This window comes from Physella acuta, unplaced genomic scaffold (assembly GCF_028476545.2).
Source record: "Physella acuta isolate Inbredline_101_S28 unplaced genomic scaffold, ASM2847654v3 ptg000532l, whole genome shotgun sequence".
In the NCBI taxonomy this organism is placed as follows: Eukaryota; Metazoa; Mollusca; class Gastropoda; family Physidae; genus Physella; species Physella acuta.
Window position 1 is genome coordinate 107,668 of NW_026732051.1, and position 15,541 is coordinate 123,208.

General features: G+C 37.6%; 1 protein-coding gene across 2 annotated transcripts; it reads left to right on the forward strand.

Moving 5' to 3' along the window:
• Positions 1 to 5,102: 5,102 nt before the first annotated feature.
• LOC131945236 (uncharacterized) lies at positions 5,103 to 14,213 on the forward strand. Of its 2 annotated transcripts, none has more exons than XM_059306279.1 (8): positions 5,103 to 5,136; positions 5,772 to 5,885; positions 6,730 to 6,921; positions 7,623 to 7,758; positions 9,240 to 9,330; positions 9,847 to 10,045; positions 11,092 to 11,382; positions 13,971 to 14,213. In XM_059306279.1, the coding sequence occupies exons 2-8, from the start codon at positions 5,810 to 5,812 to the stop codon at positions 14,174 to 14,176; spliced, it is 1,191 nt and encodes a 396-aa protein (XP_059162262.1). In that variant the 5' UTR covers positions 5,103 to 5,136; positions 5,772 to 5,809; the 3' UTR covers positions 14,177 to 14,213. The 2 variants fall into 2 exon arrangements, with proteins under 2 accessions (XP_059162262.1, XP_059162264.1); XM_059306281.1 differs by having other exon boundaries at positions 13,966 to 14,071.
• Positions 14,214 to 15,541: the final 1,328 nt, after the last annotated feature.

Genomic DNA, 15,541 nt, shown 5'->3' on the forward strand with positions numbered 1-15,541 from the left:
TGTAAGACAGGTCTAGCTGTAGGACAGGTCTAGCTGTAGGACAGGTCTAGCTGTAACAGGTCTAGCTGTGAGACAGGTCTAGCTGTATGACACGTCTAAGACAGGTCTAGCTATAAGACAGGTCTAGCTGTAAGACAGGTCTAGCTGTAGGACAGGTCTAGCTGTAACAGGTCTAGCTGTAAGACAGATCTAGCTGTAAGACAGGTCTAGCTGTAGCAGGTCTAGCTGTAAGACAGGTCTAGCTGTAAGACAGGTATAAGACAGGTCTAGCTGTAAGACAGGTCTAGCTGTAAGACAGGTCTGGCTGTAAGACAGGTCTAAGACAGGTCTGGCTGTAAGACAGGTCTAGCTGTAAGACAGGTCTAGCTGTAAGACAGGTGTAGCTGTAAGACAGGTCTAGCTGTAAGACAGGTCTAGCTGTAAGACACGTCTAGCTGTAAGACATGTCTAGCTGTAAGACAGACAGTTCTAGCTGTAAGACAGGTCTAGAATACCTGATAGGGCAGATTTAGCTATATGCAGGGGCAAGTGTAGGTTTAGCCAGTCCAGGTAGAGTTGTTTGGCAACAGTTTGTAAGGCGAGCTATTTCCCAAAAAACATTATCCATCCCATCCTCATATAAAAACAGGTTTATGTTTAAAAAACAGGCCAGTGTGTAAAAACAGGCGCAACAGCAAAAAATGAAAAGAACAAAGCAGTAGTAAATTTTTTTTAACAATCGCCGTCTTTTTAAAATATTGTTTTGTCGTTTGTCCCGTTGGAATAAAAATTGTGAGAATAGACCCAGGTTTGAATAACAAACGAAAACAGTAACATCAAAATTGGAATAAGCTTCTGAAAAAACCTGGATAGTTTTGATCAAGTTGTTTTGTTTCTCTGTGTGCTCGTGTATGCTTTTGTGTTTGTTTCGTTGTATGTTTTATGTGGCTTTGGAAGCCTGTTTATGTTTCAGTGTGTGTATGTTTATGTATCTGAGTATATTTATGCGTCTGTATGTGAGTATATTTGTGTGTCTGTGTAATTGCATATTTATTTAGTTTTCTGTGTGAATGCTTATGCGTCTGAGTGTTTGTGTATGTGTTTTGTGAGTGCATATGTATGTGTCAATGTTTACATATGTATGTATCTTTGAATGTATGTTTATGTGTCTTGTTAGGGTCCATGTTTATACTTTTCTTTTGTTTGTGATTAAACTTCCCATTCTATTTTTAACTCGCACGTGCTATACCTTTTTATTTAAAGAGTGCACTTTTAAAAAACAAAAACGGGTGTTTCCGATTGTGAATCTTACTTTTGTTAATTACGTTTGTCAAAATTTGGCATTCAGCCTAGTTGGGCATGCCGATCAATTTGCTGGTTTTAAAAAACATGAAAATATTTTTAAAATTAGATCCTTGAAATTATTAATTTTATTTTGGAAACTTGTCAAGGAATAAAGCGAGAGTGATCTCCCCTAAATAAAAAAGCGATCTTGTTTAGACGTGTGAGTTGTTTTAGCTCAAAAACGTTTTAGTTTTTTTTTAGGACAAGAGCTGTAGGACGTTGTTCTAGGCACACACGTCACACTCACACGTGATGTTTGACGTCAACCTTAGTACTCACCTTACAGGGGCCTTCGGGGTATTTAAGAAAATCTTGAGGAACGTCTATATTCAATATGTAACTAACTTGATTCTCCACATCGTAGGGAAGCCTTTTTGTAAAATGTATATAAGTATCATCCGCATTTAAGGGACGCCTCTTGTTAACTAACAAGATCTCTTTGTGAGTAACGCTTATGGTTAACTAACATGTTCCCCTTGACGCCTATGGTTAACTAGAAAGTTCACCCATGTGTGTGACACCTCTGTGGAACAAGATATATTTATTATATTTATTTATTTATATATTTATTATATTTATTAGTGACGCCTCTGGTTTACTAGCAAGTTCCTCTTGTGAGTGACGCCTCTGGGTAACAAGTTCCTATTATAAGTTACGCCTATGGTTAACAAGTTCCCCTTATGAGTGACGCCTATGGTTAACAAACAAGTTCCCCTTCTGAGTGACGCCTATGGATAACAACAAGTTCCCCTTATGAGTGACGCCTATGGATAACAACAAGTTCCCCTTATGAGTGACGCCTATGGATAACAACAAGTTCCCCTTATGAGTGACGCCTATGGTTAACAAACAAGTTCCCCTTATGAGTGACGCCTATGGTTAACAAACAAGTTCCCCTTATGAGTGACGCCTATGGATAACAACAAGTTCCCCTTATGAGTGACGCTTCTGGTTAACAAACAAGTTCCCCCACGCTCCTAGGTCACTAGCAAAAACAATCACCTACAAAATAGCAATGGAAAACCCCAAAAAACTAGGTGAAGAATTGACCACAAAATCCAATAGTAATCGCAAGCATCAAGTAAGGAACGTATTTTCCAAATCCCCTTTGTAGCTCTTAAATCAAGCAGAGACTCTCAGTGCCTTTTCAGGGTGTACAAGGGAGAGAATTATTAAAATGTCATTGACATCCGTGGATTATATTCTCTCCCTTCTGATTAAATCAAAACCGGATTAAGTCTCCCTTCGGTTTGTGTAATCAAGAAAGCTAAGTAATAAATTGTGAATAATAATAAGTAAAACAAAATAGGGGACAGGGGACGTCATTTTAATTGCAAATATTGGTAACCTCCCTTGTATATTTATAGCACATCTTATTTAAGGATAAATTAACAGGCAATAGCAGCCATATTTTTTTTTTCTTTTTTTTTTCATTTTACCAAACGAGAGAGTTGTTGATGCGTTACCACACACACATTCCTAGATATTTTCATGATTCGGTAATCAATAAATAATTTCTTATTCACTACACAACATAATTATTTTCAATGAAAGGTAGATAACTTTTGTTTTATAAATAACATATAAATTGTCTCCCATTTTAAACACCAAAATAAAAAAATAAGTTTCTTTTTCTGTGTCTTAAATTATTACGTTAGAACGTTGTTTTTTTAATTGTGTAATTTTCTCCAAATAGACTTGCTAATACAACAAAGGTTAAAGGTCCCTGGGTTGATGGGTACCTAACTTGGGCTTGGTGAGTACCATACACAACAATGGACTATTCTAGCAACTTTCTACACAAATGGAATATTCTAGGAACTGAACAACAATGAACTATTCTAGTATCGATACACAAAAATTAAAAATGGTCTATACTAGTACCAAACGGACTATATTAGCAACTATATACTACAGTGAACTATTCTGGTATCGATACACAACAATGGACTATTCTGGTCGATACACAAAAAGTACCATTCTAGTGCCATTCTAGCAATTACACTACAATGAACTATTCTAGCATCGTTTGAATGAAACAGGAAGAAATACAAACAAGAAGTCTGTTCCTTCGAAAACATTCTCATAATATGAGAGGGTGGAAATAGCAGTATTAAATATATCGTGTGATAATGCTATTTATATCCCACGCCGGAAGGATGTTTGAAGTGAAAGCACGAAACGACGCTAAACCTGGACAACGGCTTCTTAAAAATGGCCAGTCGTGCGTCGAAAAACTGGGCTGTCCCCCTCAATCGGAAAATGATTTGATAAAAAAAAATTGTGTAATGTGTTTAAAAAACGAAGACGAATTTATCTAAAGTGAAGTTTAGCTTAAAGAAATGATCTGGAAACCGTTCAAGTATAAAAAATTTAAAAGCCGGGATCCATGCTTCAATAAAAAGAGTGGGTTTTTTTTCTGTTTTTAGAAAGGGAGGGGGGAATTCTATTTCTTTTTTATTTGTTAAATTTGGACGATTTGGTGGGGAGTAACCACTTTTCATGGACATCCCACCCTTTCCCCCCCCCCCCCAGATGAATTAATTCGCATGATAATTTACAAAATTTGGCGGGGGCCAGGTTCCAGTTGCTCCTAGCTTTTTTTTAATATACGAGTGCGTGCTTGCTTGCGCATGTGAGTGTATGTGTATGTGTATTTTGAAGTAGGGATGGGAATTAAACCACCCACAACATAAATAACAAAATTTTGGGGAAAAGGCTATTTTTAACTGTGTATCTATAAATCTACATTTGGCAGCATTTCTATCCGGAACTGTCTTATTTAGTGCCGTTGATATTAACATTATAGGTAGAAAGTCAGTATAAATTCTATATTCAGATTTAACTTTAATGTTTTATAAATGTTTAGGCTGTATTTCTATCAGCGGTGAATCCAATGAAGATGAGAAAGTGGTGGTTATAGCCAATGTGTTTTCCTAATGTAGTTTTTGTTTACTGCTTACTGCGTCAATAACTTTTTTGTGGTTTATATAATTTCAGAGGCCGATTGGATGAGCAGTTGGAGGCTAGCCCGAAGGTCTTGCGTTCGGATCTCGGTTCGGACTTGCGACTTAATGACGACACTGAGTTCATCCAGCCCTGATGGGTACCTGACCTTCGTTGGGGAAAGTAAACGCAGCTGGGCATAGTGCTGGCTACTACAATGTCAAATTCTACTTCATCTACCCAATGGATCGGTGGATCTATAGAGGAATCTTTACTTTACTTTACATAATTTAGGTATTTTTTTTACCCTGCCTATAGCTTCCAGTAACTATTCATTTTTTCAAACTGGCGGCCCAATGGGGCAACTGAAGTAGTGTTCACCCGTTTCTATGACCTCGGCATTTGAAATGATAGTATGGTCAATACAATGGCTAGCTACCTTTACTTCCCCCCCCCCCTTAAATAAGATACCCAAGTTTTTAGCAAGCTTACACAATTGTAGGTAATTGTTGCCCTATCAGTAGTTTTAAGTGGGTAACTGCACCTTGTATCAACACGTTTGTTAATGAACCTAAATAAAAATTATGAACGCAAAGATGTCTATTTTTAGAAAAGTAGGATTTTTTCGTTTCTTGCTAGGCCTAGTGTGCAAACCGCACCAAACTACTGACGTCACATCCGCTTGATTTTGCACTACAACTGTGTTTTGAATTTTACTATTTGGTTTTAAAATATCTTCGCAAGATCTAGATTTCTTCTAGATCTATCTTATTTGTGAGATAAGGTTGTGTCTTCCTTGAGCGAAAAGATATAAATTTCATGTAATACAAAATGCCGGCGTGAATGTAGCCTATATTTGTTAGATTGGTGAATAATTAACTACATTTATTTCTAGATCTACAGTTTACAAATAGTTTACATTTTGCATTGTTTAATCTTTATTATTAGTAGGATTTTGACTAGAATCTAGATCTAGATCTAAATCTATTACGTTAAAATTAATTTATTATATTATACAAAAAAAAGTATTGTGCAACTATTAAAAAAATAGATTCTATGCCGCGAAAGAAGCTTAATGTTATAAAAACGTTATTTAAAGTTCTTTTAATATCAATGGGGTGTGTTAATTAATTCAGTTTATTGATAAATTATAGTTTCTAAGTGTATTATAGTCGAACCTTTCTGTTCTGATACTATAACTGAATGCAGTAATTACACAAGATCACTATAACAAATAGACTAGGTTTTGGTAAAGTAAAAACCCCGATATAGCGTCTATAGGACATACAGTCGTCTATCCCATTCCGGAATAAATACCAGTGCTATATTCTATCCTGGTTTCATCCAGTGGCGTCGCTAGGTCGGGTGTCACCCGGTGCGGTCCGCACCCCCCGCACCCACCTCGCGACGCCTCTGGTTTCATCTATATTTAACGTTAGGCCCATCCAATGCTGAGCTAAGGGTTTGCCTTGCTCCAAAGTCGAATGAAACTTTTTTTTCAGTCCCGCCATGTTCTGAGAGGTTCATTCATAGTGTGGTGATGAGGTACCTCAGATGTGTGACATCCTGGGTCCTTCTTCATATCGCTGCGGTCATTGGCTATTCTGATCTTAGAAGTAAGTTGGTGTGTTTTGGCGGGCATTATATGGAGGTGTTGGGGGGTTGCTTAGGGGTTGGGGGTTGTGGCGCGACCCGGTTTTACATACAAAGGTGTTATATTATTAATGAAAAATGCATTTATTTACATCGTGAAGTTCCATTTTCGAATCTGACTTTAACGGTCTATAAGCCAAGTAAAGTAGAGTTCACCGGTTTTTGTGGCCTACACATATGAAGGGATAGTGTGGTCAGCTTTGTGCCTAACTAGTGTTAGGAAAAGTAAAGGCGGCTGGGCAAATTGCTGACCATACCTTTCCCTTAATATGCCGAGGTCAAGAAACATAAGCTTTACTTAATCTGCCAAATAGATCGTTAGGTCTTAAGATAATTATTTACTGGAACTGTCTTTAACTATAAACATATCCATTAAAATAAACCGGGAGTGATCTCCCCTAAACTTTCTCGAATATTTTTATATAACACTACGGGGATGGCAACTCAGGACAATATTTTTAATCCATTTTTAATTACTTAAACTTTTTAAAATAGAATAAAGCATAAAAATTACACATTTGTAAATGTTATTTTTATATGCCTAAATTTTACCCTATAATGTTACTAAGTATTTAGAGGAGGGAGGAAGGGTGGCCTAACCCACTTAAACCCACCACACCCTAACAACACCTTGGTTCAAATAAGTAGCCATTTTATGGGAGCTGGTAGAAGGGTGTTACGTCATTTGGGAGATCCTTGTAAAGTACGGGACGGGGTGGGTGGGGGGGGGGTGAGTGGAGACTGAGATGTTTGGACGTCATACCTTAAACACGCTTTCACAATTTTTAAAATAAACTCTGCTCGCAGACGACAAGTGCGTGGCTCCCTCCATGGCTGTGAACCTGCCACCGTCAAGGACTGTGTGGTCTGGGCGTGTAGACATCACCATGGAGTGTGACCAAGGTTACGACCTCGCACTTAACTCCCCGCCCGGGGCGAGGTTCATGTGTTTCCCCAACGGCAGCGACTGGATACCCGACTACATACCGGACTGTAACAGTAAGAGAGGGGGGGGTCAATGTCAGTCAGCTGTCCCCTAATGGTCAGTTGTTGTCTGTCTTTCTTCTTCTTCTTCGTTCTTAATTTTAGTGTTGGAAGGGATCCCCTCCAACACAATTAAGTATATTGGTTATGCGCCATTTAGGCCATTGACTCCGATTTCAGCCTGCTTTTCTTTTTGGGTTTGCTTCCAAACAAGAACAAACTACAAGGCAGCCGCAGCAGTTGTTTGATTTTGGAGTTGTCTCTCCTAAAAGAGTTGCTGCCCCCAGCTAACGAGCCTCAACTGCCCGACGGTTCGAACTCGAGACTTTTCGGTTTAGCTACCATGAGCTTTACCAACTCGTCTAAGCCGACCCCTATATATATGTCTGTCTGACTTGTCAGTTGTCTGACTAAAAAATTCTATCATTTCTATTTATACTCTTCGATTATGCATAGGATTATGCATAGGCCTACCTACATATTTTTGCGACTTCAATAATACCATAACCTTCACCGTGTCCCTTAGACTACAAATCCACAACGTTTCACCAGTACCTATGAATGATTGATTAATTAAAGCCCAAATTTGTGGATAAATATACCGGATAAGTGTGGATAAAGTGTGGATACATCTGGCCGAGAGAGTGAGAACAGAACATAGAGTGAGTTTGGCTAACAGATCCGAACTCTCTCACAACATGGTGATTTTTCCACAGCGAAAGCATTTCCTCACAAAATTATCCTGGTGACCACAATCATTTTGGGTAAAAACTGCCCCACTATCCCGGACATCTCTATGCATAACTCTGAGAATTTGAAGGTTGGACCTGACAAAATAATTGACATTAGCAAGTAAGTGAGCGATCTTACATTATATATATATATATATATATATATATATATATATATATATATATATATATATATATATATATATATATATATATATATATATATATATATATATATATATAAGGTAAAGACAATCATTTTGCTGTATCGTGTTTTATGGTATATTGTGGTCTGTGTATCTTATTTAAGGACTGAATCGATTTTCTTCTTTATCTTTTTTGTTATTAAGAGAGCAACAGTCCCCACCATCTGTTAAACACATAGCCTTGATTAACCACCGTTACTTGTGCGCTGATGACAGTTTTCATTATTTTAATACTGTATCTAAAAGTAACCTAAACTATCTTTTTACTTTCTCGTATATACGTAGTATAGAGAAAGTATTGTAATCGTGCAAAAAAAAAAAATCGAGATTTTTACAAATCTCGACGTTTTACACCTCACTGATACGGAAAAACATAATTTTGCAATCTTGTCCGTATGTCTGTGTGTGTGTGTGTCTGTCTGTCTGTCTGTCTGTCCGTGTGTAAACACGATAACTTGAGTACCGTTACAGCTAGGTTGATGAAATTTCATATATAAGTATTTTATCAAAATCGTAGATCCGTATCAACTTTTGAGCGATTTCCGATAACCGGAAGTGGTACTTTTCCTACTTTGAATTTTTCAAAAGCCTATAACTTGAGTACTATTTCAGATAGATAAATGAAATTTCACATGTAAGTAAAAGATCTTATTCTCTACCTTCTGTTAAATTTTGAGTAATTTCCGTTGACTGGAAGTAGTAATTTACGCTACTTCCGATTTCTCAAAAAACTAATGTAAATTTTTAAAGTACTAATAATATTGCGCACTATTATACGCGTTTTTATTCGGCGTTTGCTTGGTGCGCAATGTTTTTTTTATGAGATTCTATTCTATTTTTAAAAGTTTAAGTATTTAAAATGGATTAAAAATCATAACTATATCCCCAGTTACCATCCCCTGTTGTTTTATATAAGAATATTCGAGAAAGTTTAGGGGAGATCACTACCGGTTTATTTAATTGTTGTTTAGCCATTACATTATATTTGTCTACTCTAACCGTGACACCATTTTCCCTTAATTATAACATTTGTATTTGAAGTCCAAACTTTTAAGGATTATATAGATATAATCAACATTATGGAATATTCGCATAAGTTTATATAAGCCTTGTATTTTGTGCACATTATTTTCAAGAAATTTACACAATTATCTATTAAATTTCGCGAAATAAATAAAATTTTATGATCTATACTCACATATATATTTACTTTTGTATACATATTTTTCATGATCTAGACTTTCCAATTATTTACCTACTTATCCACTTAATTTCAAGATCTTTGCTCAACCATATCCTTTACCTAATCATAACTCGCCAACTATTTACTTCTTATACACCTACTTCAATGATCTTGACTCAGCCAGTTGACCAGATTCTCAAACTTTTTTGTCAGGATCTGTGGCCTGAGCAAGAATTTTGTCACATGTGATATCCATAGTGTATCTAAAGAGTGTGGCAAGGCGCCCAACAAGCCAGAGAATTATGTAAGTTGTGGGCTTCAAAATACGGATGGATGGAGGAAAGATATTAAAACTGAAACATATGAAAGCTTTAAAGTGGGGTGGGGTAGAAATATTAAATCACAGGAAATTATTAAAATGACTGTCTATAAGATGAATATAAAATCGATATAATAGTTATAAGTAAACAGCATAATAATTTTGAAACAAAACTAATAAAAGCCTTAGTCGTTTAGTTTCATTTTTGTACCCCTGCGCAATAGAGGTACATAGACGACGATCCATCTACTGGTTCGAGGGAATGATTTATCAATTTTGCACCTTACCCCCCCCCCCCCCCCCCTCCCCAACACAAACAAAATAATATTAATTTTCTCAAGGTGACGAAATCTGAAGGTTTTTAAATTTACCCAAATTTACCCTTTGTAAATACTGCATTAGTTGACCAAAAATCATGTTAGAAATACGATTACATTTCATATTTTTGTAATGTGTCAAGTATCCGTCTCCCCTACTCCCCCTACTCCCCCCCCCCTCCAGATTCGCATACAGATCATCGACTCCTTCACAAAAGACCTGACCTGGACTCAATACAAGTCTGATGCAGAAGAACTGAGCAAGCATCTTGTTGACCAGCTTTCTGAGGTCACCGGAAGTTCAGAGTTCAACACGGCTTTAACCGCAAGTTGTAAAGCCGGCTCGCTTGCTGTGCTTGCTGCCGGGAAGGAGATCGTCTGCCGTAAGATTGTTAAATGTATACTATATTTACTGTAGGGGGTATCGAAGTTGGTACTTTTTTAAATGACGGTAGGAAATATCAAAGTAGGTACTTTTTTAAAAGACGGTAGCAAGTATCGAAGTTGGCACTGTTTAAAATAACGGTAGGAAGTATCGAAGTTGGTACTTTTTAAAATGACGGTAGGAAGTATCGAAGTTGGTACTTTTTAAAATGACGGTAGGAAGTATCGAAGTTGGTACTTTTTAAAATGACGGTAGGAAGTATCGAAGTTAGTACGTTTTAAAATAACGGTAGGAAGTATCGAAGTTAGTACTTTTTAAAATGACGGTAGGAAGTATCGAAGTTGGTACTTTTTAAAATGACGTTAGAACTTTCTTGAGTCGATCCAGCTCTGTTGGGTACCTAATTCCGTTTAGGGATAGTAAAGGCGTCTGGGCAAAGTGCGGACTACAACTTCTCTTCATATGCCGAGGTCAAGAAATATATGAACTCTACTTCATCCGTCGAATGGATCGCTAGGTCCAATGAGGATTCTTTACTTATTGAGAAATGAAAGACAATACTTTTTTAATGGACTCTTTAAGATATCGAAGAAATTTTTTAAAATGAATGTATGAGGTTTCGAAGCTAGCTATGTTTTTTACAGTTATCCCAAAATGAACCTTAACCTTATATTTAGACTCTACCTCTGCTTAGATAGTCTTGGCCGTGCCGGTGATGTGCGTAGCAAGCCTATGAAATATTTACAGTTTAAATAGGAACCCACCCTTCCAGAGTTTCTTCCAGGCATCTCTTCGAGGATGAAAAACGTCTACAACACCCCCCCCCCCCCCCTCCCCACCCTGAACGAATAGAATATATATATAAATATTTACTTTTAGCAGTGTCCTCTTCCCCCCCCCCCCCCCCGAAATGTTCAAGTGCCCCCTCCCTCGGTGAAAAATGTCTGGAAGAAACATTGCTGCCTTCACTTCTCCCCATACTCCCTGTTGGTTATTTAGCACGGGGAGGCAACACTTTTAACAACGTAACCTTTCGTACCTCAGAGGGCTGTTCCCTGGGCCACTACCTTGTACCCGAGCAGAAGAAATGCCTGCCGTGTAAGCCCGGCTACTACGCCGACACCCCCCTGCGAACCAACTGCACCCTCTGCCCGGGCCTGGTGGGCGTGAAAGATGACGTCATCTGGGCCAACGTCAGCCGGATGCCGGACCGAGGCTACAGCCTGACCCTGTGCCCGTATGTGAAGAACGTCCACGGTCAGGCCACCGTCATCAACCCCATGGAGCAGCCGGAGGCCAAACTACAACTCTCCTCCTCCCAGGATAATAATCAAGGTACAGCGGCGGGGTACTTTGGATGGCTGAGTTAGCGTTAGGGCTGAGGTTAATGTTAGGGTTAGGGCTAAGGTTAATGTTAGAGTTAGAGTTAGAGTTAGAGTTAGAGTTAGGGTTAGGGTTAGGGTTAGGGTTAGGGTTAGGATTAGGATTAGGTTTAGGTTTAGGTTTAGGTTTAGGTTTAGGTTTAGGTTTAGGTTTAGGTTTAGGTTTAGGTTTAGGTTTAGGTTTAGGTTTAGGTTTAGGTTTAGGTTTAGGTTTAGGTTTAGGTTTAGGTTTAGGTTTAGGTTTAGGTTTAGGTTTAGGTTTAGGTTTAGGTTTAGGTTTAGGTTTAGGTTTAGGTTTAGGTGTAGGTGTAGGTTTAGGTTTAGGTTTAGGTTTAGGTTTAGGTTTAGGTTTAGGTTTAGGTTTAGGTTTAGGTTTAGGTTTAGGTTTAGGTTTAGGTTTAGGTTTAGGTTTAGGTTAAAGTTAAATTTAAGGTTATAGTTAAGGTTAAGGTTAAGAATGGGGTTAGTGGTTGGTGTTAAGATTGTTAGGATTAGGATTAGATCTAGCGTTGAGGCTATGGCTAGGATTAGGGTTATGGTTAGGGTTAGGGTTAGGTTTAGGTTTAGGTTTAGGTTTAGGTTTAGGTTTAGGTTTAGGTTTAGGTTTAGGCTTAGGTTTAGGTTTAGGTTTAGGTTTAGGTTTAGGTTTAGGTTTAGGTTTAGGTTTAGGTTTAGGTTTAGGTTTAGGTTTAGGTTTAGGTTTAGGTTTAGGTTTAGGTTTAGGTTTAGGTTTAGGTTTAGGTTTAGGTTTAGGTTTAGGTTTAGGTTTAGGTTTAGGTTTAGGTTTAGGTTTAGGTTTAGGTTTAGGTTTAGGTTTAGGTTTAGGTTTAGGTTGTTTAGGTTGTTTAGGTTGTTTAGGTTGTTTAGGTTTAGGTTTAGGTTTAGGTTTAGGTTTAGGTTTAGGTTTAGGTTTAGGTTTAGGTTTAGGTTTAGGTTTAGGTTTAGGTTTAGGTTTAGGTTTAGGTTTAGGTTTAGGTTTAGGTTTAGGTTTAGGTTTAGGTTTAGGTTTAGGTTTAGGTTTAGGTTTAGGTTTAGGTTTAGGTTTAGGTTTAGGTTTAGGTTTAGGTTTAGGTTTAGGTTTAGGTTTAGGTTTAGGTTTAGGTTTAGGTTTAGGTTTAGGTTTAGGTTTAGGTTTAGGTTTAGGTTTAGGTTTAGGTTTAGGTTTAGGTTTAGGTTTAGGTTTAGGTTTAGGTTTAGGTTTAGGTTTAGGTTGTTTAGGTTGTTTAGGTTGTTTAGGTTGTTTAGGTTGTTTAGGTTGTTTAGGTTTAGGTTTAGGTTTAGGTTTAGGTTTAGGTTTAGGTTTAGGTTTAGGTTTAGGTTTAGGTTTAGGTTTAGGTTTAGGTTTAGGTTTAGGTTTAGGTTTAGGTTTAGGTTTAGGTTTAGGTTTAGGTTTAGGTTTAGGTTGTTTAGGTTGTTTAGGTTGTTTAGGTTGTTTAGGTTTAGGTTTAGGTTTAGGTTTAGGTTTAGGTTTAGGTTTAGGTTTAGGTTTAGGTTTAGGTTTAGGTTTAGGTTTAGGTTTAGGTTTAGGTTTAGGTTTAGGTTTAGGTTTAGGTTTAGGTTTAGGTTTAGGTTTAGGTTTAGGTTTAGGTTTAGGTTTAGGTTTAGGTTTAGGTTTAGGTTTAGGTTTAGGTTTAGGTTTAGGTTTAGGTTTAGGTTTAGGTTTAGGTTTAGGTTTAGGTTTAGGTTTAGGTTTAGGTTTAGGTTTAGGTTTAGGTTTAGGTTTAGGTTTAGGTTTAGGTTTAGGTTTAGGTTTAGGTTTAGGTTTAGGTTTAGGTTTAGGTTTAGGTTTAGGTTTAGGTTTAGGTTTAGGTTTAGGTTTAGGTTTAGGTTTAGGTTTAGGTTTAGGTTTAGGTTTAGGTTTAGGTTTAGGTTTAGGTTTAGGTTTAGGTTTAGGTTTAGGTTTAGGTTTAGGTTTAGGTTCAGGTTTAGGTTTAGGTTTAGGTTTAGGTTTAGGTTAAAGTTAAAGTTAAATTTAAGGTTATAGTTAAGGTTAAGGTTAAAGATGGGGTTAGTGGTTGGTGTTAAGATTGTTAGGATTAGGATTAGATCTAGCGTTAAGGCTATGGCTAGGATTAGGGTTAGGGTTAGGGTTAGGGTTAGGGTTAGGGTTAGGGTTAGGGTTAGGGTTAGGGTTAGGGTTAGGGTTAGGGTTAGGGTTAGGGTTAGGGTTAGGGTTAGGGTTAGGGTTAGGGTTAGGGTTAGGGTTAGGGTTAGGGTTAGGGTTAGGGTTAGGGTTAGGGCTATGGCTAGGGTTAGGATTAGAGTTAGGGTTAGGCTGAAACCAATTTCTATTGTTGGTTATTGTTTTGTGTTTAGTTTTAGGCTGAGGTGGATGCTAAGTTTAGGTCCTTTTCTTAAGGTTAGGATTAAGGTAATATATATATTGGTATAGAATTCTAATTAAGGTTAGGATTCTAACTTGAAGGAGGGGTGGGGGTCATTGACAGGGGGGGTCATTGCTCCGGGGGGTAAATACGGGGGGGGTAATGTCCTGTTGCCTTTAGTAACACCAGCTAGCCATTGCGTCACATTTCAGAATAGCCCAGACCAAACTACACAATATCAAGAAGGCGGAGGCCATGAAGTCCCTACCCCCAAGCCCAGTAGAGGCGTGCTACCTGTCATCAGACTCCACTGACTCCAAGGACAGAACGTCCATAGATGACCAGAGGAGTCAGGCAATCCAAGCCATCACGCTGGGGATGGAAGCTGGGGAAACTTTTACAATCAATCACATAGTCGACTAGTCTAGATCAATCAATAAACAAATGGAGATTCTTCCTTTCGTTTAATATTGTGACTTTTCCTGTGCATTCCTTAGCATGTATTTTAGATGTGTTGTATTCCACAGTACCCAGTTTTATTGTGAGTTAGAGAAGTCTCAAAATTTACCTCTTGAAGAACTGTCACAAAAAAAAGTATATTAATACGGTGGTTTAGCTTAACCTGACATATTCTAACCTTAAAATTTGATTTTTCTCTAGGACTATATTTACATTTGACAAAATAAAACCATTTTTTTTTCTTTTACATAACGAGAGACTTATTGAGGGACGTCTATATTTCATGTGTAACTAACCACACACACTGTCCCAGATATTGTCATAATTTGATAACCAACAAATAAGTTGTTATTCACTATACAACAAAATTATTTTAAATGAAAGGTAGATAACTTTTGTTTTACAAATAACATATACATTGCCTCCCTTTTTAAACAACAAAATTAAAAATCCTTTTGTTTTTCTGTGTCCTTAGTTAATACGTAGAACGCTATATTTTTTTTTTGAGTAATTTTCTCCAAATATACTTGCTAATACTACAAGGTTAAAGGTCCCTGGGTTTATGGGTACCTAACATGGGCTTGGTGAGTACCATACACAACAATGGACTGTTCTGGCAACTTTCTACACAAATGGAATATTCTAGGAACTGATACACAAAAATGATTCTAGTACCAAACGGACTATATTGGCAACTACACACTACAATGAATTATTTTGGTCGATACACAATAATGTACCACTCTAGTGCAAAATGTACTATACTAGCAACTACACACTACAGTGATCTATTCTAGCATCAATACACAAAAATGGACTATTCTAGTACCAAACGGTCTATATTGACAACTATATACTACAATAAACTATTCGGGTCGATACACACAGAGACGTAGCTAGGGGGGGGACATATGTCCTCGGGCGCCGACCTTAGGGGGCGCCAAAATGTGTTGAAAAAACAAATCGAAAATTTGAGGGGTGGGGGTGCAAATCGAAAGTATGAGGGTGGTGCAAATCGAAAGTTTGAGGGGGGTGCAAATGGAAAGTTTGTCCCCGGGAAGGGTCGCTACGCCTCTGGATGCACAACAATGGACTATTCTAGTTCCAAATGTCGTATACTAGCAACTACACACTACAATGAACTATTCTGGTCGATACACAAAAATGTACTATTCTAGTACCAAATGTAGTATATTCCCAACTACACACTACAAGGAACTATTATAGCACCGTTTGAATGAAACAGGAAGAAATACGAACAAGAAGTCTTTTCCTTCGAAAATATTCTCACGATATGAGAGGGTGGAAATAGCAGTATTAAATATATCG

Excerpts from the sequence above, each read along its gene's own strand:
- LOC131945236 (XM_059306279.1), top strand. The coding sequence starts at position 5,810 with ATGAGGTACCTCAGATGTGTGACATCCTGGGTCCTTCTTCATATCGCT. Across the intron at positions 9,331-9,846 it reads CCAACAAGCCAGAGAATTAT|ATTCGCATACAGATCATCGA; the intron begins GTAAGTTGTGGG and ends CCCCCCCTCCAG. Across the intron at positions 10,046-11,091 it reads CGGGAAGGAGATCGTCTGCC|AGGGCTGTTCCCTGGGCCAC; the intron begins GTAAGATTGTTA and ends TTCGTACCTCAG.